The 24,231-nt window shown below is 33.4% G+C and overlaps 1 protein-coding gene across 11 annotated transcripts in view; it reads right to left on the bottom strand.

Moving 5' to 3' along the window:
* Positions 1 to 24,231, bottom strand: part of CHD9 (chromodomain helicase DNA binding protein 9) — a 219,929-nt gene that overhangs the window by 58,623 nt on the left and 137,075 nt on the right. For all 11 annotated transcript variants that reach the window (XM_005691975.3, XM_005691972.3, XM_018061986.1 and 8 more), the window contains 9 exons: positions 18,839 to 18,950; positions 14,922 to 15,068; positions 13,988 to 14,056; positions 13,847 to 13,902; positions 13,097 to 13,214; positions 9,697 to 9,783; positions 9,329 to 9,466; positions 6,249 to 6,370; positions 2,737 to 2,980 (listed from right to left, as the gene is read on the bottom strand). In XM_005691975.3, the coding sequence (XP_005692032.2) occupies positions 2,737 to 2,980; positions 6,249 to 6,370; positions 9,329 to 9,466; positions 9,697 to 9,783; positions 13,097 to 13,214; positions 13,847 to 13,902; positions 13,988 to 14,056; positions 14,922 to 15,068; positions 18,839 to 18,950 (1,093 nt within the window). The remainder of the gene's footprint in view (positions 1 to 2,736; positions 2,981 to 6,248; positions 6,371 to 9,328; positions 9,467 to 9,696; positions 9,784 to 13,096; positions 13,215 to 13,846; positions 13,903 to 13,987; positions 14,057 to 14,921; positions 15,069 to 18,838; positions 18,951 to 24,231) is intronic.

Here is a 24,231-nt window from a genome sequence, read left to right as displayed (position 1 = left end):
TATTTTAAAAGAATTATTTGGCTGTTCTGCTAAAAAATAGTCTGAAAAAGGCCAAGGACAGGATCGTAGAAACCGGTTAAGAGGCTGTTGTAGTAATTCAAACAAGAGATCATCAATGGAGGCCATGAGATCTGGAGGCCTCCATCATCAATGTAGGCCAATTCTGGATTTAATTTGAAGGTGGAACCAACAGGATTTACTAATGGATAGGAATGGAGTGAGTTTAAGAGAGGATTCAAGTTTTGACTAAACTTTTGGGATCAAACAACTAGAAGCTGGGGTTGCCATTTACTACCATGAGGAAATGCAGGATTTCAGTTTTGGACATGTTATGTTTGAGATGTCTATTAGATATTCAAGTGGAGTAACTGAGTAGGCATTTGCATATGACTCACATTTAGGAAAGAGGTTAGAATTGGTGATATAGATTTGGGAGTTTCCTGCAGTACAGATAGTAATTAAGTTCTGTGACCGAATGAAATCTCTGATGAAACGAGTATGGATATAAAAAGTAGAAGACTGAGCTCTGGGTCACCCCCAAGTTTAGATAAGACAAGAAGGAATCACTTGAAGGGGCTTCAAAAGGAAAGTGATACAGGACCAGAATAAAGTCCTAGAATCCAAGTGAAGAGAATGTTTAAATGGCATTGAAAATTATAAATAATTAGGAGAAATTAAGGGTTAAGAAAGATCATGTGATCTGATTTAGATTTTCAATTCCTATCAACTTAAATTACAGTAATTTTAGAACAATTCATATTGATTGCATATACTGGCAATTAAGCTTAACAATAACTCCAGCAGAATATTAGAATAGGTACAAAATATAAGTCTATACAGCTCTAAAAACCCAGGATATGATGCACTCAGTTCCAGTGATATTGTACTGTTTAAAAACAAAGGTTCTTGAGTCTGACTTGGGTTTATTAATACCAGTTTTGCTCTATGATTTTAGGGAAAACAGTATCACTTCTTTTTACTTCAGCTTCCTCATTTGGAAATGAGGAAGATCTCACCTATTTACAAGGTAGCTATTACAAAGATTACATGAAATACTACACGTAAACTGTTGAGCATAATGCATGGCACATGGTAAATACTCAATAAATGTCTGTAGATATTAGTGGTATTATCTGTTACTTTTTCCAGTGCAATTCAGAAAATTACAGCATAATTTTGCCACTTCTGTGATTTCAAATTATTTAATAATTTGGAAAAAAGCAAAAGTTAAATGTTCATTTAATTTAAAAAATATATATATTTGAAAGAGTTAACTCTGAAACTTATTTCTATATTTAAAGTATAGATCTATTTATCTCATTACATGAGACATCCTTAACTCTTGAAATTTAAACCCTCCACACAATATTCTCAAATGTATAACATTTACCATAAAATACAATTTAATACATACTATTCAGTTTATAACACAACAGGAATCTTTCAGCTTTCTGGCTATCACATTTATACCAAACTCATGAAATACATATTAAATCTTAAACTTCTAATATTTTAAAAATACTTTAAAAAGCTAGAGTAAATGGTTTTAATGATGTCATACAGCTCTAAAATTCTACAAATGTGCAATTAAGAATAAAAAAACACTATGGAAAGAAATCAAACAACGTAAGTTGTCATAGGCTCCAAAAATACAAAGTTGATAATTTTCAGTAGAACTGATTACAGACATGCCTAATTTCATAGAAATCTAGTTGTTTCAAACATTAAAGTAGAAGAAAGTTAATTTTACTGATATTCAGCCTTAAATAAGTAGAAAATCAGTTATAACTGGTAGGCAAAGGTAAAAGGCTATGCACTTTATCTTTCCTTAACCTATATCATATCTCATGACCTGGCCGTATGTTACAATGATCCTTATAAAATGTTAAGAATCAGTAAAAGAAAATTAAATATTAAGGTACTATATTGAGGCAGAGTGCCATAAACTTTTCTAATGAAACAGCACAATTTTGTGTGAAATGTGTTTCAGTTAACTGTTTCTTATTTCTTGGTAAAAGTTTCACCTAAGAAGAGTCCAATTACTACTCAAAACTGCAACTTGGCATTTCATGTTTTCTAAACTTAACCTTCTACTAGGAAATTCTTTCATATAATGTCATCTCAATTTTATGATCTGTATATTTAGCAGAAAAAGAGGTATCCCTTCCTAAAGAGTAAGTGGTCAAAATTACCACTAGAATATGGAGAAGAAAACCATCAAAGCGAGGGAAGAAAAATACAGAGGTATGTGTGTACCAATATACAAAACAATCCAAAATGTCTAACATCAAAACTCACTGAACACACAAGACAACCTATGGTTTCACCTCAATGGGCATTCAGACCCATGGTGGTCAGTGAAGAAGTATATTTTTTAAATGGAGGGAAAAAACTGGAAGATGATCAAAGAGACAGTTATTATTTTTAAAATAAATTTAATCTATATTTAAAACAATTAATAAAACAATTATTCTAGCTAAAAAGTATAAAATCAAATTTGTAATGTTTGTATAAATCAGCATACTTCCAGTAAACTACAGTGTGAACTTGCCTACTTTTGTCATTTCTTTCAGCTACTAAAATTTATTGTAAAATAAATATGATGAATAAATAGATCAAACTAAGATCTAAGGAGGCAATTAAAATCTATTACAAATTTGAAAGTAATTAATATGTAATGCTTATCTTTTAAAAATCTGACCTTTCAAACAACAAACAAAATCACCAATAACACACCTGTGAGTCCCTGAAGTACATCTCATATTGCTGTATCATTTGTCTGCTAATCAGGCTCCCATGATAAACCACAACATTAATATCAGTCCACGTACGAAATTCTCTCTCCCAGTTTGCAATAGTAGAAAGTGGAGCAATAATCAGGAAAGGTCCTCTTATACCAGTCAGAAGGATTTCGTAGAGGAATGTAATTGATTGAATGGTTTTGCCAAGACCCATTTCATCTGCTAAAATGCAGTTTCGTCTGAAATAAACAAATATATTACCCATGTATATTTTGGGTTTTCTGTATACTACAATGTTTTAAAAGATAAATATAAAAAAAGCAGAGCGATCAGGTTAAAATACTTGCATTTATAAAAACGTGAAAGTTTCTGAAGTGCAGATTTGGTTAAAGATTATAATTTTATTATAGTATTGCAAAGGGAAAACTATAGTTTTTTTGTAGCTCCAAAATAAAGATACCACCTGTTAGATACTTGAGTTTCTAAAAGAACAATATGGCAAGAACAAAGCAAACTAAATGTTATTCATTCAGGAAACATTCATTAAATGCCTTCTTATCTCAAGGAGATATATATATATAAAGAACATGTTCTCCTTCTTCCAGGGGCTTGTATCTATTAGAAAAGCAGACATAAATAAATAATCATGCAACGTGCTATCACAGAAGCACAAATTAAAGAACTGGTTTTCAATTCCGGCTATGTACTGGAACAGCCTAAGAAACAATTACCTATGGCCTTCTCCTTTACATTCTGATTCAATGTGCAAAGTAGGATAAAAGCAACTGAAATTTTTAAAATAAGCTGCACAGATGATTGTGATATATGGCCAATTAAGAATCATCAGTGTTAAGTTCATTATGGAAGCTCAGGTGAGTATCTAACTGCATCTAGAGAGAAGTACGACTGCTTTCAGAGAGGAGGTCAGTAATGAGCAGGGTTCTGCCAGAGGGCAGAGCAAAGGGGTACAAGTGTCAAGAACACAATTAACTGGGAGGCAACAGTAGTTTAATATGGTTTTGAGGGAAGGGTAAAGAAAGGGATATTACTAAGATAAGCAGGGGTCATGAATAAAGGTTATGGACATCATTTTATTGAGAATGGGAGTCACTGAACATTGTTAAAGAAACCTGAAGAGATTAGGTTTGTACTTGAAGCCGACTCTTGTGCCATGGGAATACTAGAAGGTAAGGTGACTTGAAGTTGGGACAGTAATTGGGAAAGTACCAAAATAATAGAGCAAAGAATAGTGGACCTTTGGACTAAGGTAGGAGGGATCAAGAGAAAACTGATTCTAAAGTTAACTACATGTTAGAATGATCTGGACGTAATGATCAATCAGATATATGGAGTGTAGGATGACAGTCAGATTTAAATTTGGGTGACTAAGTAAGTTGTATTATTCTTAACTAAGATGTAAAATGCAGAAGAATAAGTCTGATATGGAGGAAACAGGAAATAATAAGGTTAATTGTGAATTTGTTGTGTTTAAAATATCACTGAGATAGACATTAAAGAAGCAAGAAGCAAACAAACATGGGCTTGAATTAACACCTTAGAGATGTTACTGATAAGTGAAGACATGGGGGGTGGTATAAAGTTTGGCTTAGGCAGAACACACACGTAATATGAGAAGACAGCAAAAAATCAAACATTTGGGAAAGAAAAAAAAAAAAACAAAACAAACACTGAAAAGGTAGGCAGAGGAAGCAGAACCAGGAAAGACTACTGAAGGGAATAGTTACAGAGGTTCTGGAGAGCTGGAGTGTTAACGCTATGGAAGCTGCTGGAAGTGAGAATGGGAGAAAAGTTTAAAAAAGGACTAGAACTACTATCCAATGCAGCAGAGACAGCAATTTAAGGCTGAAAAAACATTGTGAATTAGAAAATTAAGAGTTTCAGATATGGTACAGAATTAAAATCCAAATGACAGATTTAAGGAGAATTGGAGATAAGAAAACAGGAAGAGTTCATGATGGCTATACTTCCTAGACCTCTACCTTGGAAGTTACAAAGAGGGATCAAGGTAGCTAGAAGGAAAAACAGAGCTAAGAGAAGATTAATCCTTTCCTTTAAAATTTTTATATATAGGTTAAACCCAAATTTGTTCACAGACTGAAGGGATGGCATTAGTCTTAATGGGATAGTTCGAAGATATAACAGAGAAGGCTGATAAGTGATTGAAGTGAGGTTCTGAAGACTGGATGCGATGCCTATCAAGAGTTGAGGTTGTAGCGTCAGTCTTGGTTCTGGGGAGGCGCTGTTTAACTTCTGATAGGAGGACAGAGGCATGAATGGCTAAGGATGGAGATACAATTTTAGGCTTGGGTGTGAGGGCAGGCAACAATCTGAATGAATTCAACTACTGGTCCTAGACTTCTCTAAGAAGCAGTCATATATAGAGAGTGGAGGGGGTAGGGTTCTGATAAAGTGCTTCAGGAAGGTAGTATAAGTTTAAAACAAGCAACTGAGAAAGGGTACTGATAAGAGAAGACAATTAAAATTTTGTTGACTATTTTACCAGGAAGATTCTCTTGGGAAAAATGATAACACTTAGAAAATATAAACAAGGGGAAAGAGCACTGTGTGGGATAACAGATCCCCCTAACTCCATCTGATGGAGTTGATGGATGCACCATTGCCATGGACTCATGACTCACTGTTACTTAGTCAAACAGAAGAATCATGTGACAAGTAAAAACACAGAAGAATGATTCTGAACAAGTGTCATAAAATTTTGCTACCATTACTAATAATAGTACCTTCATTTGCTCTTTTATATACATAATCAGACTTTGTTATCAATCAAGATACCATTTTTTACTTCTTTTGCAATTAATTTTCCATCTCACTAAAAAAAGGTGACATAATATGAGTGAACTCCGGGAGTTGGTGATGGACAGGGAGCCCTGGCGTGCTGCGATTCATGGGGTCGCAAAGAGTCGGACACGACTGAGAGACTGAACTGAACTGAACTGAACTGAACTGAAATATGCCAAAAAGTTTTTTAAACAGTTTGGAAAATTAATAATAAGTGGGGGTAATTCATTACTAGGTTCTTATATTTTGTATTCTATTCCTTAACAATTACGAAAATTTGCTTCCTTGAAGATGTATATTACAGACTTATTTAACTGTTTAGATGAAACTGCTCACACCTTAGTAACTAGATTCAATTACTGGCAGACAGTAGTGTAAGTTGAAAAACATTTGATAAATGGTTGATGTTTGATGATGTTAAGAAAGCTATCTCAAATCTGATTAAGAATCAATATATCAACTTTCTTCTATTCTGATTGCTACATATTTAAGGGAAGCAACTGTAGTCAAAATTCTGAATTATAATGTACATTATCTTTCAGAGGTAACCACAATTTTTCTCTCAATAATGAAGACTCCATGATAGTAATAATGTAGCAACATTAGTATCAATTTCACTTAATGTATTTTGGAACACATTTTAAAAACACACATAAAATTTTTTTTTAATTAATACATACTACATACCTATTGTACCAATTGAATAAGAGCCAGTTGAGTCCTTCCAGTTGGTATTCCCTGAGTTGATTGCCATTTTTATAATCCCTGGATTGATCTATTTTTTTCCAAATATTAGGAGGAGGACGATCCTTTGTGGAAAAACAAACGAATGATGTATTTCAGACTTTTAAATTTTCCATACATCTCATACATGTGGTAAAAGCACTGTTTTTAAAATAATCACAGAAGGGTAACATTATATGGCATTATGATGAAATTTTACAAACATCTAAGGACCAAATAAGTTTTACATAAACTCTTCCAGAAAACTGAAGAGGAAGGCATAGTCTCAACTCATTCTGTGAAACTCTGATATTGAAATTAGACAAATTACAAGAAAGCTAGAGACCAATATCCTGCATAAACAGGGATAAAAAATTCATAACAAAATTTTAGCAAATGGAATCTAATAACATATGAAAGGGTTAATACAGCATGACCAAGTGGGGTTTTTCCCAGGTATGGAAGGTGGATTAAATCTGAAAATTAATCAGTATTGATCAGGCTAAAAAAACCTATGATAATCTCAGACTGATATAAAAAAGGGGATTTGAAAACTTTAGCATTTATTCCTAATAAATAAACTCTAATTAAATTTTGAATAGAGGGAAATTTCTTCAACTTAATAAGATGCATCTATGAAAAAGCCATCTATCATATGTGCTGGTTAAAAAATGAATACATTCTCCCTAAAATCAGAAAAGGCAAGGATGTCCACTCTCATCACTTCTGTTCAACACTGTACTATAGGTTGTAATAGGAGTAATCAAGCAAGAAAAAGAAATAAAATTCATCAAGATTAAAAAGGAAGAAGTGAAACTTTATCAATTTCCAGAAGATATGATTTGACTATACAGAAAATCCTGTGAAATCTAGAAAAAATACAAACTAAGAAGTGATTTTACCAATACTGCATAAGATCAGTACACAGAAAATTGTATTCTACGTTGCAGAAACAACTATAAATAAATTTTTAAAGTACTATCTTACAATAGCACCCAAATATGAAATATTCAGGGTTTACTAAAAAAAAAAAAATTTTCTTAAATAGTAGCCAATGAACTTTAAAACAATTAACTATAATGTATTTTAAATTATTGTTTAAAATAATTTCCACATTAAATAATATTCTCTAATAATTTTCCTTTCAGTAATCCAATCACTATTTCCTTAGTTTAGGAGCAAATTTCATTTGTTCAAAAAATGTTTATATACTGTTTTGTTTAATAATAATAGACTGGCAAAAAGAAAAAAAATCACTTACCTCCTATATTACTTGACTTTGATAAACTAGCACTTTTGTCAAATTGATTTTACTTTAACTGAAGGTATTAGTTCTATTGGCTACATTACCAAAGACTACAAATGTATCTAAGGCAGTGGCTCGTCCCACCATGTGCATCAAAATTGACTTTTAACACCTGGGGTCCACTCAGAGATATTCTGATTCTGGAGCCAGGATATAGAAACTAGGCACCTCTAATTTTTGAAAAGTTCCAAAGTGGTACTGATAAGCACCTCTGACGGACAACCACTGATCTAAGAAACAGCTTACTTAATAAGGCTAGAGATCTGGTTACCACTGAAATATGGACCCCACTCCAAAAAGAAAGTTCTTCCTCTTCATAATATCCTTTAGACTGCTCCTCCCTGAATTATTTAACACTTTCCTTTCCTGGTTCAAGAAAAGGCACTTGGAAGACAAAAGGAAAAGAGGTGAGCTGCTATCCTCTTGGTAATAAGCTATGGGTATTATTGGGAGACAGATTAAGAAGACCAGAAAATAAAATGACAACCAGAAAAAAAACTGTTATAAAAACAATATGGTCTCTTCCACGGAACAATTAACTTTCTTCTTTTATTTTACATCTCCACATTTTTCATAACAGCCTTCCTTAATTCTGATTCTAATTGAAAAGTGATCTCCTCTAGTCTTTTCATATACCAAATCCCTCTTTAGTGAAGAAATTTCTATACCCAAATTACATTTGAAAGAGGACTGGCCAAAATATTTAATTAAAATCATAGTATATATCTTTGTGAATTTCTTTTGGTTGGTTCTGCAAACTGGATTCACATGGTAACAATCCTATGCTTTAAACAAAAAAAAAAGGTAATTATTAAAATAACACAACTTGCCATATAACTTTCTAGAATTCTGTAGTCTTTGTACTAGAAACATCAATAACTGATTCAGTTTTTTTTTTTAAAGCAAAGAGAGACAAGGATGAATCAATAAAAAACCAGTGTACTTAATTTACGTGGATCTTTAGTAATATTCTATACAAAAGGTTTTTCTAAAAATAAAGCTACTATGGAAGTAGAAGAGCTATTCAGTTATTAAGAAATAACCGGTTTACAGAAAGCAAGGGGAAGGTGGGTATATTAAAGATTTTTCTTTGACAGAGAATTAATAACACTGCTTAGAGCTGAAACGGATACCCTTGACATTTTTATAAATGACCTGAGTAAATTCAAGATTAAGTAGAAGTACTTGAAACTTTTCTGAAGGGTAATTTAAAAGGAAATACTTATCAAAAAATTTAAAAATATTTTTAAAATTTTATTTGGCTGCACCAGTCTTAGCTGCAGCAGCATGTGGGATCTTTTTTGTTGTTGTAGTCATTGCAGTATGCGGGATCTTAGTTTCCCAACAAGGGATTGAACCCAGGCCCCTGAATGCAGGGCCCCTTCACTGGGAGCATGGAGTCCTAGCCATTGGACCACCAAGGAAGTCCCTTCTTATCAAAAATTTTAAATGTACATATGTTCTGACCAAACAATTATATTAATACTTCTGATTTCACTTATAAAGGGTTCCATGTTTCAATGTAGCACCGTTTAGAATAGAAAAAACTTGGAGTATCCACTAGAGGAATAGTTAAATTAACATATATAAAATACTATGTAGTAATTTTATTTACTATGTAGTCATTTTAAAAATACAGTATTAATTGCACACCAGACTAAATTCAAAATTCAAAAATTACACTACACCTCTTGATTAAGGAAATCTAAGATTTCATGATGATAAGGCATATTCTCACCAAATGTCTCGTGTCAGGCCTGGAAGCTTGCAATTGCTCAAACTCTTCTATTTTTGCAAGATCTACATCTTCTTTTAGTTCCCAAGTACTATCTTCATATGGTAATGAGCACCACTTTACTAAATAGTAAATAACAGGCTGTAAAAGAAAGTTTTTTTCACTTGATTAATTTGAAAAAGAATAGTAAGAAACAGTTTAAACTGAGAATCCCCAGAAACAATTTAAATATATTAATCTTTACTGGTAAAAACTTATGAAACTTTGTTTACTGTTTTTAGATTATTACCTCTAAAAAAGTAATGTTTTAATACCTGGAAAGTTTTAGATTTTTCTTACTTACTCAGAAAGTATTTCTACCAAATATTTACCTCGCCAGTATCTTTATCTTCACAAAAAGAGACTTCTAACACTCTGTCTACTTCAACGTAGTCTGGGTTAAATGGTTCTTCTTCCATCTAAAATTAAAAGTAACTTAATTGATATTTGACAAAGAAGTAGAAAAATAAAAGTGAAATAATGACAAATTTATTACTAGCTATTCACTATAGAACAAACACTTCAGTTTGACTGTAACTGAATTTCAAAAAATGGAATACTTCCATTTTAATTTCTAAAAAATTTCTATGATTTGTTTGTACTATGAATCACCAAGTTATGTATAAAAAAAAAAACTCAACTAAAAAGCACTGAAAAAATGAGGCACCTCAGACAAGTAAGTTACTCTAGAAGGTGTATCCTTTAAAATTTCCTACTTGGAAAAGGGGCTTTCCTTTACCTTTCTTGTGCTACTTTCCTCAGTAACAACCAGGTCCAAGAGTTGAAGACCAATCACCTGACCTGAAGGCTCCTCTCTCATTTGTATCAAACACTATCTGGTGCTGGTTCTTGTGCTCAAGACCCCCTTACCTAACTAAACGCAAACTGTCTGAGCGACCTCACACTCAACTGCATTCATTTATACTTCAACCTGTACTTCTGCCTGTAGCTTCTAATTGGGCTAACGGCCAACCCAGCACCAACTTCATGCCACACTCTACTCCCAGTTACACAAGCCAGCAATGGAGAAGTCGTCTTAGATCCTTTTTCTCCTTTCATCTCCCACCTCCCTTAACTCATTGATTCACACAGATTCTAATTTTGTTTATAACTCAAATTGGTTCCTCCTTTCTCATTCTCACTGCCTCATGTCTTCTTATTTGGATCTTTACAAGTAACTTCCTAATCAGTCACTAACTACTGTTTTGTCTCCCTTTATTTTCACACTTGTTCAGTAGCTAAGTCATATTGACTTTTTGCAATCCAACGGACTGTAGCACACCAGGCTCCTCTGTCCTCCACTACCGTCTGGTGTTTGCTACTGATTATCTTGATTCATGTTCCCACTCTTTCTTAAATATAAATCTTACATATTGTTCCCTTGCTTCAAATTCTTTACTGACTCTCTCCTATTTGGGAACCAAGCCCACATTAGTTTCTGTGGAATAAACAAGCTCAAACATTTTCCTCTATGCTCATCTCCTACTGCTTGACACAGCCATACCCAAACTATTATGCTTCAAAAGTACAAAACCACATGCTTTTCAGATTACATGTTCTGTCACACCTTCATGTTTTTATACTTATTTTTCTCTCTTCTGAATAGATTGCTGTGCCTTCTCTGGTCTGCTTAGCTAATTCCTAATCATGCCTGAAAGCCTTACTCCCAAAGCCCATCTCAGTTATCTTTGCTGCATCTCTTCCTCTGTTTAACTGCTAAATGTTACAGTACTCCATGGCTCTGCCTTTAGTTCTCATTATCTTAATCCATTCCTGATCAATACTATCATGTCCATGTACAAGACACACTTGGTAATAAAAGCGCACTTCCCAATACCAGAATGGTAAAAAAGGACTCTAAGAAAATCTGCATAGCTCCAGTTTATCTTGTACCTGAGGCACACTAAAAATAATTAACCTTCACGAAAAATTAAAAGATTATTAGTTAAGTACTTCCAAAATATTTTGCTCATTGTGTGTGCTCAGTCACTAAGTCATGTCTGTGGACTGTAGCCCACCAGGCTCCTCTGTCCAAGGATTCTCCAGGCAAGAACACGGGAATGGGTTGCCATTTCCTTCTCCAGGGGATCATTCTGACCCAGGGATCGAGCCCGCATCTTCTGTATCTCCTGTACTGGCAGGCGGATTCTTTACCACTGAGCCACCTGGTAAGCCCCACCAGCTCAATAGAGATTTACCAGAGTGAGGAAATGAGAAATTTTTGAGGACCTCCCAGCATCCATAAATTGATAGGTCATTTCAATCAACAAATTTTTGAAGTAGACTTTACAATTACAAAAAAATAAAAATAGCTTCAAGGGGGAAAAATCTGCCATAAGATATTAACATAATCTAGTGATTAAAATTAACACTACCAGTAATTGGGTAAATAGGTATCATATACCTCCTGACACGATTCACTGAGAATGCTGATGCATCATTTCTGTAGTGTTCATTTTAAAAAATGCATGACCTGAAGCTGAGGAAACATCAAGTCAACCCCAACTGGGGGACACACTATAGAATAAACCACCTAAGTTCTTTAAAAAGAAAAAAGTCCAAGGGATGGAAAACAAAAAAATACTGATTAAAGGAGACATGCCAACTAAATGTATTACACACTGCAGAACTAGACTTTGGATCAGAATAAGCATAAACATACTTAAAATAATTTTTTTCTATAAAAATACTAGTGGAACAATTAGTGAAATATGAATTCGGGTCTATAGATGAGATAATATTACCATGTCTGTGTTAATTGTACTATTAATATGGGAAAATGCTTCAAGAAAATACTGTAATTGAGAATTATCAAATGGTTTAGAAAAAAAATTATGTACATGGGAGAGAGAGGTAGAAAGAGGGAGAGAGGTGCACAGAGACAGAAGAATTAATGTGAAGGAGAAAGCAAATGTGGTAAAATGTTAACATTTAGGGAATCTAGTTAAAATATATGTGGGAATATCCAGTACTAACTTCAAATAAAAAGTTAAAATAATTAGATGAATCTAAAACTGCTCTAAAAAAGTCTATTAAAAGAAAAATTAAAAAGTTTAGAGCAGGAAAGGATATCTGACTTTTTAAAAAGGCCTGGAAAGGTTAATGAATTTTTCCAATGATGTTCTGTTCATGCATACACAAAGCTGATACAGAAAATATGCAGTATCTTATATACTAAAAAATCTTCTTTTTCATTTATTTGCTATGTCACCATTACTTAAATAAGTGTGCTGATAAAATACTTTAAGATATTAACACACTCACATTCAACTCTAAAAGGTATTGAAATAAATGTTAACTTTAAAATATAGGAGATAGCTATCATTCTCATTTATTAGTGTTCCTGTTTTAGCTACTTTCCAAGCTAAGTTTAGGGCTTCCCTGGTGGCTCAGACAGTAAAGCATCTGCCTACAATGCGGCGACTCGGGTTTGATCCCTGGGTTGGGAAGATCCTCTGGAGAAGGAAATGGCAACCCACTCCAGTACTCTTGCCTGGAAAATCCCATGGACAGAGGAGCCTGGCAGGCTGCAGTCTATGGGGTCGCAAAGAGTCGGACATGACTGAGCTACTTCACTCACAAGCTACATTTAGGGGGAAAATATGTAGATATCATTTATAGTCAAATATCAAAAGTAGAAGCCTAAGAATTAAAATGAATAATACTTAAGTTTTTGATACATAATACGACATGTATTCAGAGTTCAACACATAATAGTCTTTTTCTTCTTACGTCTGCAAAAAAATGTGCTCTTTGTGCTTGTCTCAATTTGAATCGTTTGATTTTCTGCTGGATCCTTTTATCTTTCAGAAGCTGCTGTTCTGTGGCCCATTCACAGTGAAGATAAGAGCTAAAATTTTATAAAGTAGTATATTAGAATGATATAGAAATCATGTTTTGTTTTTAGATTTATTTTTAATCATGGCCTCTAAAAATATTATCTTCAACTTTCTAAATAGGCTGTTCATCATTTCATTTAATGTCAACAGACTCTCATATAATTTCTAAAATAAAGCCACTGTGATCACTACACAGAATGGTAAACTGAATAATAAGGATAACAAAGATGTGACTTTTCATTCATTTCTTCATTATAACAGTTTTGTCATGACCAGAAAGCAAACTTGTTTTGAAAGCAATGTAATTTTATTTAAAATACTTTCTTTCACCAAAGCATACTAAAAGTTGAACATAATCTGAAAAGTTTAACAGTATAATATGATGGAAAATGTCTATTATTTGCAAAAGCATCATTTATAAATATTCCTGCATTTTGATGTTAGTAAGTAGTTTTCTGGGAAAAAAAGCTACTCAATTTCAACATGAAAAGTTTTCAAAGTCTATTCACTTTTTAATGATTTTTAAGTTCATGCAGTAACAAATATTTTAAAATACAGATAAAAAATAATTTAACTTAATATATTCAAAATATTAATTCATATTGAAATATCTTTCTATTATTTTTCTAACTTAAATACTTACTAATTCTTGTATTTTACAAAAAATTCTTCTGTATCAATCATCACTCCAGGTGATATCTAAGAAAAAGATTCAATAATTATGAGTTTTACAATCAGGCCATGGAATATAAAGTATAGAATGTAATGATGTATCACTACCTACTTCCTTTTTTATAGTTCTAGAAGATAGTATCTTGTCCACAATTGCAGCATCTTCTTCACTTGGATTCTCCTATGTGGAGGAGGAAAAAAAGTATGATGATACATTCTGAAAACATTTCAGTTGCCACTCTGTATGTCTATAAATATACTAAAATCCAACAAACACTTATTTAACATGTCAGGGACCATGTTAAATGTTAGAAATACAAAACGAAAAAAATCAATTGTTGTTACTGTCCTCATCATCACTGGCATCACCACCATAGTAAACATATTGGAATTTTTAATCTCTTATGCATTATTCTCAATAGTTTACATTCTGCAGATTAGAAAGCTCAGGCATAGAGAAGATTAGTACTTGTTCAAGGTGTCAGATGATTCAGCAAGGAAATGAGTAGCTGGGTTACAGTCCAGATAAGGGAGAGTAAAAGAACTCTACAAAGAGGAAAATGCATATGTAAAGACATAAAGGTGTCAAAATATGGCATTGAGACAACTATGTTCATCAAACCAGAGGACTGAGAGTTTAGAGAGAAGTGGAAGGACATAGGGCCAAAAAAATCCATACGAAAGGCTTTATAAGCTGTAAAAAGTGCATTTTCATTTGTTTCTGATTTAGGACACCGTTAGAGGAGTTTTCAAGAAAAGTACTGTAATTAGACTTGCAATTTAGAAACACTCCACAAAAAACAGAGTTTGGAGGAGTCACAGGAAAATATATTTAGAAGGCAAAAAATTGAATGCCAAGAAGTAAAGATAAAAAAAGAGAGAACAAATACCTAGGTTTCTGATCCACATAACTAATGGTTCTATTAACTATAATATGGAACCTAGGAGGAAAAGTTGATGTAGGTTTTAGGAGGAAAGATAATGAAGATTTTTAATTTACATTGGTTTAAAATGTTTTCTGTCATATAACCCAAAATCTGTCTTACCACAAATAACTGTAAAGGCTGTTCGCCAGGTAAAGGAGCTGAATTCTTTTTTATTTTCATAGAGCCTTTAATCTCTTCTTCAGATTGCTTCCCTTCTGCATCTTCTGCATATTTTTTCCTTTTAATTTGTCGATTTGATCTTCTTTTCTGTAATGAATGATAAGGATCATATTCACATGATTTATTTTAAAGGGTCATGTGACAATTTTGTACATTAAAATTTCAAAACTGTATTCTGCATTCATCTTTTCTCATTTTTACTTTTAATTAAAGGAAGATTATAATTTTCGCTTTGCCAAAGATTTGCAATCTTTAGTTATCTTTAGTTTTACTTCCTAAAATGTCAAGTAAGAATGATTAACAATAATACCTTTATTAGTTTTCTTTTGAATTTGTTAACAATAAAAAGGTCTTTTTATTTAACTATTTTACAGATTGGCAAGCATGTATTTTAAAATATTAATACTAGCACAGTTTTTGCTTCAAACCTAGAAAGTCATCAGATGAATACTGGTTTAATATCAGGGTTGTAAAACTAAAAGAAATTAAAACTTTGACACAAAGCCCATGAACCTGTGTTTAAAACACAAAAAAAACATAAAATGTTTTAAAAGAGATACACAAAAAAGTATGAAATCTACTAAAAACTTAAATGTGAATGAAGGAGGAACCACTGTTTTACTGCCTTTACTAGCTTCCCTTAGAAATAAATAACAGCAATATCATAAAAATGGAAGAAAGCTTTTCAGAAAGTATTCTGTGTAGTAACATGATTTTAAAATAATCTAAATAATTTAAAAGCAAGTATCAAGTGCACATGGCTTTACTTACCTCCCTAAAAATCTAATGGTGGATGTTCCCACTAAAAAACAAATTATACAATTGCCTGAAAATCCCAAAGGACTTAGGTTTAATTTTGTGTACCTCCCTAAGATCTCATGGATGGAGGTGCCTCAGTCAACTGTTCTACTACTCAACATTCCTTCTTCCTTTTACTAGTCTTCTGTGTATTCAGTGGCTCCCATAACATTTCCCCAAAATGCAACTAACAGAATAACCTATGTGGTCTCCTTTTGGTTTCTGCCAATGTCTTCAATGTGGTAGGTCTTTCACGCTACCATTGCCATAACAAAACTGAATCAGTGCAGCAGTGTAGGGACAAACTTCCTTGTATTCAGAAAGGCTGAGTGCCTCTTCTCTTGAAAGTAGTGGAATATTGAGAGAAAGAAAGGCACTACTGTGGTGAGGCAGCTCAGGCAAATGTAGTAGAAAACTCCATGCTTCAATTAGGATGGGTCACCATCTCTTAGCCATGAAGATATTTATATTTTCAAAACTCAAGGTGACAATTGTCACTATGGGAGGCAGGAAGGTGGCATACAAAAATTATATAGAAGGGACTGAACATGGGTCACCTGCACTGCAGAAAGGTTCTTTACCATCTTAGCCACCAGGGACACCCATAAAGGCTGGGGAGTTCACTCTAAGAAATATACTTAGATTTTGTTTTGTTTACTTGTTAAGTCGTGTCCTACTCTTGCGAACCCACGGACTGTAGCCTGCCAGGCTCCTTCGTCCATGGAATTTCCCAGGCAAGAATACTGGAGTGGGTTGCCATTTCCTTCTCCAGGGGATCTTCCTGACCCAGGGATCGAACCTGTATCTCCTGGGGGCTCCTGCACTACAAGAGGATTCTTTACTGAACCACTGAGGAAGCCCAAGGGACTTATAGAAACCCAATTCTCCCAAATCCTCTTTTGGAAAAGATATGAAACATTTATTATTCCCTGGGAGAGAAAAGTCTATGGATCTCTAATACCAGGCTAAAGAAATGTTTGGAATTCTATTACAGGCATCAGTTCTTAATGCTGAAAAATATCTTAACTTAATAACTATTCAGGACACTTATTATTCTAACAATAACATATATTATGAATGTTACATCTCATTAGGCACAAATAGTTTATATAATGAAGTCTGGTAATAATTTGGTACACTTTTAGAAGATTCTATAGATGATTTCAACATTAAAGTTTCCTTTCTGATCACTTAGGTCAGGTACTTTGAAATGCCATACACAATCCTTAGTAAGTAGTAAACAAGTGGCCTGAAAGAATCATTTTAATTCACAAAAATGCACATTCAGGTAATTCTTTACAAGAAGGAATGAGAGCCACATACTGTAAACTGCTCCCTCATTCTATGAAGATTTTTATCAGTCTATGAGCAATTTAAAAACTGATTTCACCAAAACTTACATTCTACTACAGTATACAGATACATATTCAGCAAAGAGAAGTTAAGGTGCTACTCTTACCAATTAGCTTTCCCTGTTACAGAACAGTTTCACTACCTTAAAAATACAGAACTAATTTCAATGTCCATATTTTAGGCCAATGTGGGTTGCTTTGGCTTTCTTTTTCTCCATAGTATTTTTCAAAGGACAACTTAAAAGTGACAAGCTATTTCTTCAAATTTCTTTTTTCTAACTTTTCCTTAATGTTTTAAAGGCTTCAATCAACAGCACTTTACATAAGAGGTCAGAAACATTATGTTCTTAAATGACTAAACATTTCATTATGATAACATACCATTTGTTTCCTATCATAGACCTAATAAGATGTGCTAAAATGTGCTATAGGGGCTTAAAAAATAATTTAAGTCTCTAAATATAGTTAGATTACTGAATTACTCTCTATCAGGTAAAAAATTAAATATCATAACCATATTTTTAAATTTTTCACTTTACTCTAAACCTTCAATTACTTTTCAAGCCTTCAAATCTTGACAATCCACTGTGGTTGAAAACTACTTTTAGATATTTATACATAATTTATATATTAATATATTTAAATATATCAATAATACAGATTTATGATTGTTTACCAGAAAATATTTCTTTCCTTCTCCATTAAAATTTTCATGTTAAAGCAAAACACTTGTCGAAGCAACCTAGTTAAGTACTGTGAAAGGCATGGAAGAAATATGCATGTTAACCTATTCTACCATTTCATTGTTTGGTAATTACATAATGGAAAAATGGCCAGCATTATTTTAGTAAAAATTTAACTACATTTTCTCATATTGAATAATGATAAGTTTGCCTAAGTTAAGGATAACATATGAAGAAAAAGCCAGGCCATATAATATCAGGAGCTTCAGTCACTGCCCTTACCTCAACTCTTGCAGCAGCCCAGGAGCCTTGAGCCACTACTCTCCCATTGGATAAGAAGCTGCATAAGGAAGAAGAAAGGCCATTCAGGGGCTTTCTGGCCCCATAATGCAACAACTGCCACCACCCCTACGGCCTAGGGTTGTACTTTAATTATTAGAGAGCAGAGGGTGGCCTGAATTATTATGACCTTCACTATATAATTTTTTAACTTCACAAGGTTATTTTGAATATACAGCTATTAAAAATATAAAAAAGAAAAATGCACAGTATTTTTGTCTGCTTTAGGGCATTTTTAATATACCTGTTTATCTTTTCCTCAGTAGAAGCAGACCAAAGAAATTATCTCCAAGAATGATTCAACCCATTTGCTTTATCATTTGTATTTGACTTTTAAAATTAGTATCTTCATCATTAAATTCATTTAATAATGCTCTATTAAGTACAGGGTAATAATATCACTAGATACTCGCCATGCTAAAAGCCACCAGGGTCTTTGGATTGTTACTTAAACTCTCTTGGGCTTCAGTCTCATTATCTTAAAACTGAGAGGGTTTGAAGAGGATGTGTAAGTTTCCTCCCAGGTCTAACACTGTAGGACCATACTGTAATGTTTTGTCATATAATTTCTATGAAAATAAAATGTACTTTTACCACTAAACTACAGTATAAATATCCATAAAACAATATTATGCTATCTAAATCTGCCAGTGCTTCATTTCTCAGAAAAAAATTTTATACTCACTTGAGAGTCTTCCTCTTTGAATGCATGCTGTGTCATCTGCTCTGCGTCAGATATTTCATCTGAAGACTCATTCTTTCTCTTTTGTTTCTTACCCAATGTAATAATGAGTTTGCTGTTTTAAGAGAAAAAGAGTAAACACTAAGATCTCTTTGTATTTCTCCATTTTTGGTCAAAGTAAGATCTCAATGATCAACTTTCTTCTTTTTTTATCCCTTGAATGTTCAACTTTCAAAGATGCTATTTATCATGAAATAAAAAATGATATTTTCAAATTATAAACTCTATTCCAATGGAACAAACAGAAACCAATAATACAGTTAACATATTTCAAGCTTAGAAATAATAGTTAAATTCTATCTCTTGTTTCTTTAGGCTCATGATTATTTTTCACGAGAAAAATGTCAGGTGATTTAATTATTTAAGAATTAACATAATTCATTTATTTTATTATCTTGGATAGATTTGCAATGAGGGATTCTTTTTCCTTCTACTTCTTTTTATTTCAAATTCCACTTAATTTCTTTGAATCCCACCTATTCTTCAAGTCTCCACTTGTTTCTATACTATAGCAGTTTTCCCCTTACTTAAACAATTACTAGTTCTTTGATTATTTCACTTAAGGCTTTTCTTAGCTACACTCTATCTTTCTAAAGAATTTTTATATTTCTACAGTATGCATACATTTACCTGTCTCTAATATATACACATATATATGTACATTAACACATATTGAATGTAAATGTCTAAAATGAAAATGTGTTTTCTATGTTTGTTTCCTGATGAAAGACAGAAATACGTAAGTACAGCCCACATTTTCTTATCTAGTTCAAGAGATGAGATGACATGATCACTATTAGGAAAGTTCTATTTTAGATATCTATATTCCAAACATAGAAAGCTTCCCGATTATATTCAGTCATGATATATTCGAAATATATCAAGTTTCTTTTCAATAGTTATTTACTAATGTGGGAAAACTTGAAGGTTAAAAGTATCTACTTTGAAATCATAATTTCAAAAATATAAAAGCCTGATGTCACCATTTACCTGTCTTGTGTGACACTGGGGAAATTACTTGATAGTGTCCTTGCCTGTAAAACAGGGATACTGCAATATCTGGAGCCATATTTTTGTTGAGAATTAAGTGGGATAATGTACGTCTGAGCGCAGCCTTTAACACATAGTAGTTCCTCAACTAATGGTAACTACATCTAACTGTGACATGCCAGGCACTTTCCTGGGTTCTAGGATTTTAAGGTAAAGTCGATAAGGTTCCTAACCTTACATATCATTGTTAGAATATGATCTCAGCTAAAATAAAGAGGAAGTTAGAACAAGATGTAACATGAAGACAAAGGAAGAAATGCTTATATTTACTGAAGAGTAAAGAAGGCTTTACAGAAAAGACAATGTTTGAGACAGGGAACTGAAAGATGAAAGGGAGCCCAACAAGTAGTGAAAGAAAAGACCGGGTACATTCCAGACAGGGGGATACCACAGGATACGTGAGAATATGCAACAATAAGAGCATGTTCAGTTCAGTTCAGTTGCTCAGTCGTGTCTGACTCTTTGCGACCCCATGAATTGCTAGGACCACACAAAGTATACTACAGGAAGAGCTGGGTCAAGGTCATAGAAGACCCTGTCTTACACTCAAGGAGTTAATGTTTTAGTTTAAGGCCATCTTTAAGCTCCATAGGGCAGAAATTGAAAAGAAATCTGTCTTGCTCACCACTGACAACAAATGGCATGGAGATATTTTGAATGGATAAGAAACAGTAAAGCAACCGGAAGATGTAAGAATTTTAAACAAATTCTAGGGATGTAATGTACAGCCTGGTGACTATAGATAATAATATTGAGTTAAACATTTGACAGTCACTGAGAGAGTAAACCTTAAAAGTTCTTATATATATAACTATGTGAGGTGACAGATGTTAACAAACTCATTGCGGTAACAGGTTCACAATATATACACACACATAAAATCACTCTACTGTACACCATAAACGAATACACTGTGGTATGTCAATTACATCTCAAAATTGGGGGGAAAATAATTTTAAACAAGGAAACAATGCAACTAGAAGGAAATGAAATGTAAATGAGGGAAACCAGCAATAAGGATGCCAATTTCAGGTGAGAAATGAAGAATGAAATACAGGACCATGGTAGGGTGGATGAAGAAGTCAAGAAAGATATATAAATTTTCATTTTGGAAGCAGAAACAATAGACTTGGTTATTGACTGGATAATGAGATATGAGGTGAGGAAAAATTCTAGAATGATTAATTCCCAGGGTATTCTCATATTGGCTTGATCACCACTTTCAACATGATAATGGTAATTTTTACTTGGTTATCTCACTTGTACCTTTCTGAGTATGTGAAATAAATGACATACAGTAAACATACAGTTTACACTGAAACCAGGAAATCAGGGAAAGTATAAAAGGATACTCTGACACAACATTAAGGAACTACCCACAGTCATACTCTATCCCCTCTGTTTACACAGGTCACCTCTCTAAATTCCAGGCCCTCTTCCTTTACTCTGGCTTCTCTCCTAAAATAAAAATCTCCCTTGAGGTAATATCTACTATTAGTTACCACATCATCTTGTTCTTCCCTCCTTATCCACAGCTCTCGGAGTCACTTATACCATTCCTTTCACTCGTCAATCCACTATCATCAGAACTCTAAAAAAAACTTTCCATATTCAGAGCTTCCATTTACTCAATGTTTACTGAGTCAACCTCTGCTAACTTTATATGCATTCTCTAACTTTGCGTTCATATAGTTCTGAGAGGCAAATTATACAAGAAGAGGAAACTGAGGCTTAGAGAAATTAAATTACTTGTTTAAAGTCATATCGATAGTATGCCTCACTCCAAAGACTGACCTCCTAATGTTTAAGGCCACCAATGACCCTTGTAATGCTAAATCCGACAGAAATTTAAAAAAATTTTATCTACTAACACATAACTAATTTTTCCTGGTCTCCACCCTCAGATTCATGACACAACATTCTTCTGGTTCTCACTAAACTTCTTTGGCTCTTCTTTACTTTGAAGAAGTAATCCATTTTTCAGCAGGATTCAGTTTTTTTTTTTTTTTTTTGCCAGTCCTTTAAACTTTGGTATTTCTCAAAGTTGTGTCTTTAGACTTCGTTCTTCTCTACATACTATTCCTAGGAAATTTAATTCATTCATAACAACCACTCAGAAGCTGAAGATTCTCAAATCTGTTATCTCTCATTCAGACCTTTCCTCAACTTCAGATTCATATAACCAACTGCTGATAAGACATATCCACATGGATATCCCACGGATATGAAAATCTCAAAATGGTCCCAAATGCAATCCCTCAGTTTCCCTTAAAAAGTGTACTAATACTACAGTATAATGTAAATTCAGAGAAGTGCACATATCAAAAGAGTATATAGCGCAGTGAGTTTTCTCAAATTGAACATAAATGTATAACCAGCTCCTAGATCAAGAAACAAGACACTGGTTTCCCAGAAGTCTCCTATCATGCTTTTCTCTTCAAGTAACAATCTCCTTCTGAGAGTAACCTTTGTGTTACTTCTGATTATTTAATATAACCAAAGGCACTTGGACAGGTGATCTTCAATGGCAAGGTAAGGGATAACTCAAACTAAAAATGATTCATAGAAATAGAGTTTTCATGCACTCCCTCATCTGCTCTCCATTGCCAAACTCAAACATAATTTAGACTGGTTTGTAGATGAGGACAACACTAGTGGCAAGAAAGCTGTTAATAATGACTTCCCATGAAATGCAGATCAAGGCCCATAAATACCCTTCAGTACAGTGCTTAAAAAGGCATTTTATTAGTGTTTGGTATGCTAAATAAATTCTGTATGTGAAATATATAATCTGATATGGTATCTATATTGCTGCTTAAAGACTCAAATCCCACTCAATAAAAACTTCAATGAAATCAGGAGCAGAGAGATTTAAAACTTTATGACTATGAAGAGATTGTACTTTGCCTTTCTAGTAGATAAAGTAAATAAGTTTTCACTCTAAGGACACTGAACTAAGCTGCTTAAATAATATTTTTATAGATAAACATTAACTAAATACTAAGTGCTAAAAAAAATACTAAGTGCTACCAAATTAGTCTTGAACACCTCTTTTTGGTGAAGGTGGATAAATTAGATATAAGTGTTTTAATACCTTATATTAAAAAGCAGAGACACTCCTTTGCCAACAAAGGTCCATCTAGTCAAGGCTGTGGTTTTTCCAGTAGTCACGTATGGATGTGAGAGTTGGACTATAAAGAAAGCTGAGTGCCAAAGAATTGATGCTTTTGAACTGTGGTGTTGGAGAAGACTCTTGAGAGTCCCTTGGACTGCAAGGAGATCCAACCAGTCCATCCCAAAGGAAATGAGTCGTGAATATTCACTGGAAGGACTGATGCTGAAGCTGAAACTCCAATACTTTGGCTACCTGATGTGAACTGACTCATTTGAAAAGACTCTGATGCCAGGAAAGACTGAAGGCGGGAGGAGAAGGGGACAGCAGAGGATGAGATGGTTGGATGGCATCACCAACTCAATGGACATGAGTCTGAGTAAACTCCAGGAGCTGGTGACAGACAGGGAGGCCTGGTGTGCTGCAGTCCATGGTGTCGCAAAGAGTCGAACATGACTGAGCGACTGAACTAAACTGATAATACCTAAGGTAAACCTTCATTACATTATTTGAAAAATGCACTTACAAACAAAAATACCTTCAAAATTTATTTTTCTTATATTCTGCATTTTCTTCCAATATTATTGTATAGGCCTGGAATAAATCTTAATTCATAAACTAACTATCATTAACCCATGGAAAAGTATTTTTCAAATTCTAACTTGCAAGAAATATTTCAAATACAATAGTTTCCTACTAAATTTCTGAGGTCCAAATACTTACACACACGACCATTCTGTTCAAAAAAGCTACATTTCTTCTGTAGAAAAAAGGTTTATTCTAAAACTTGAAGTCATTCTTTACTGACATAATTCTGAGTTTAAAAATATATATTTTATATAAAATATATAGTTTATATATATGTGCACACACAAATATCCTATGGTTACTTACACAGAACATTGGTTCTTAGAAATAATGAAGTCATATCAGTTTATTAAACATTCTAAAATGGTATATAAGGGATATTACAAAGAACAAACATTTGGTTAGTTTTGATCAATAATTCCTAAACATGTGAGTCAGGTTTCATTAGAAGCTTGTTTGTTAAAAATAAAAATTCCAAATCGAGAGACATTCTGCAAAATAAGGCACTTCCCAGGTGGCTCAGTGGTAAAGAATCTGCCTGCCAATGCAGGAAACGCAGGAGACACAGGTTCAATTCCTGGGTTAG

The sequence above is a fragment of the Capra hircus genome, chromosome 18 (genome assembly GCF_001704415.2).
Source record: "Capra hircus breed San Clemente chromosome 18, ASM170441v1, whole genome shotgun sequence".
NCBI lineage: Eukaryota > Metazoa > Chordata > Mammalia > Artiodactyla > Bovidae > Capra > Capra hircus.
Note: the sequence above shows the minus strand (reverse complement) of the source record. Positions and strands in the feature narration are given on the sequence as shown.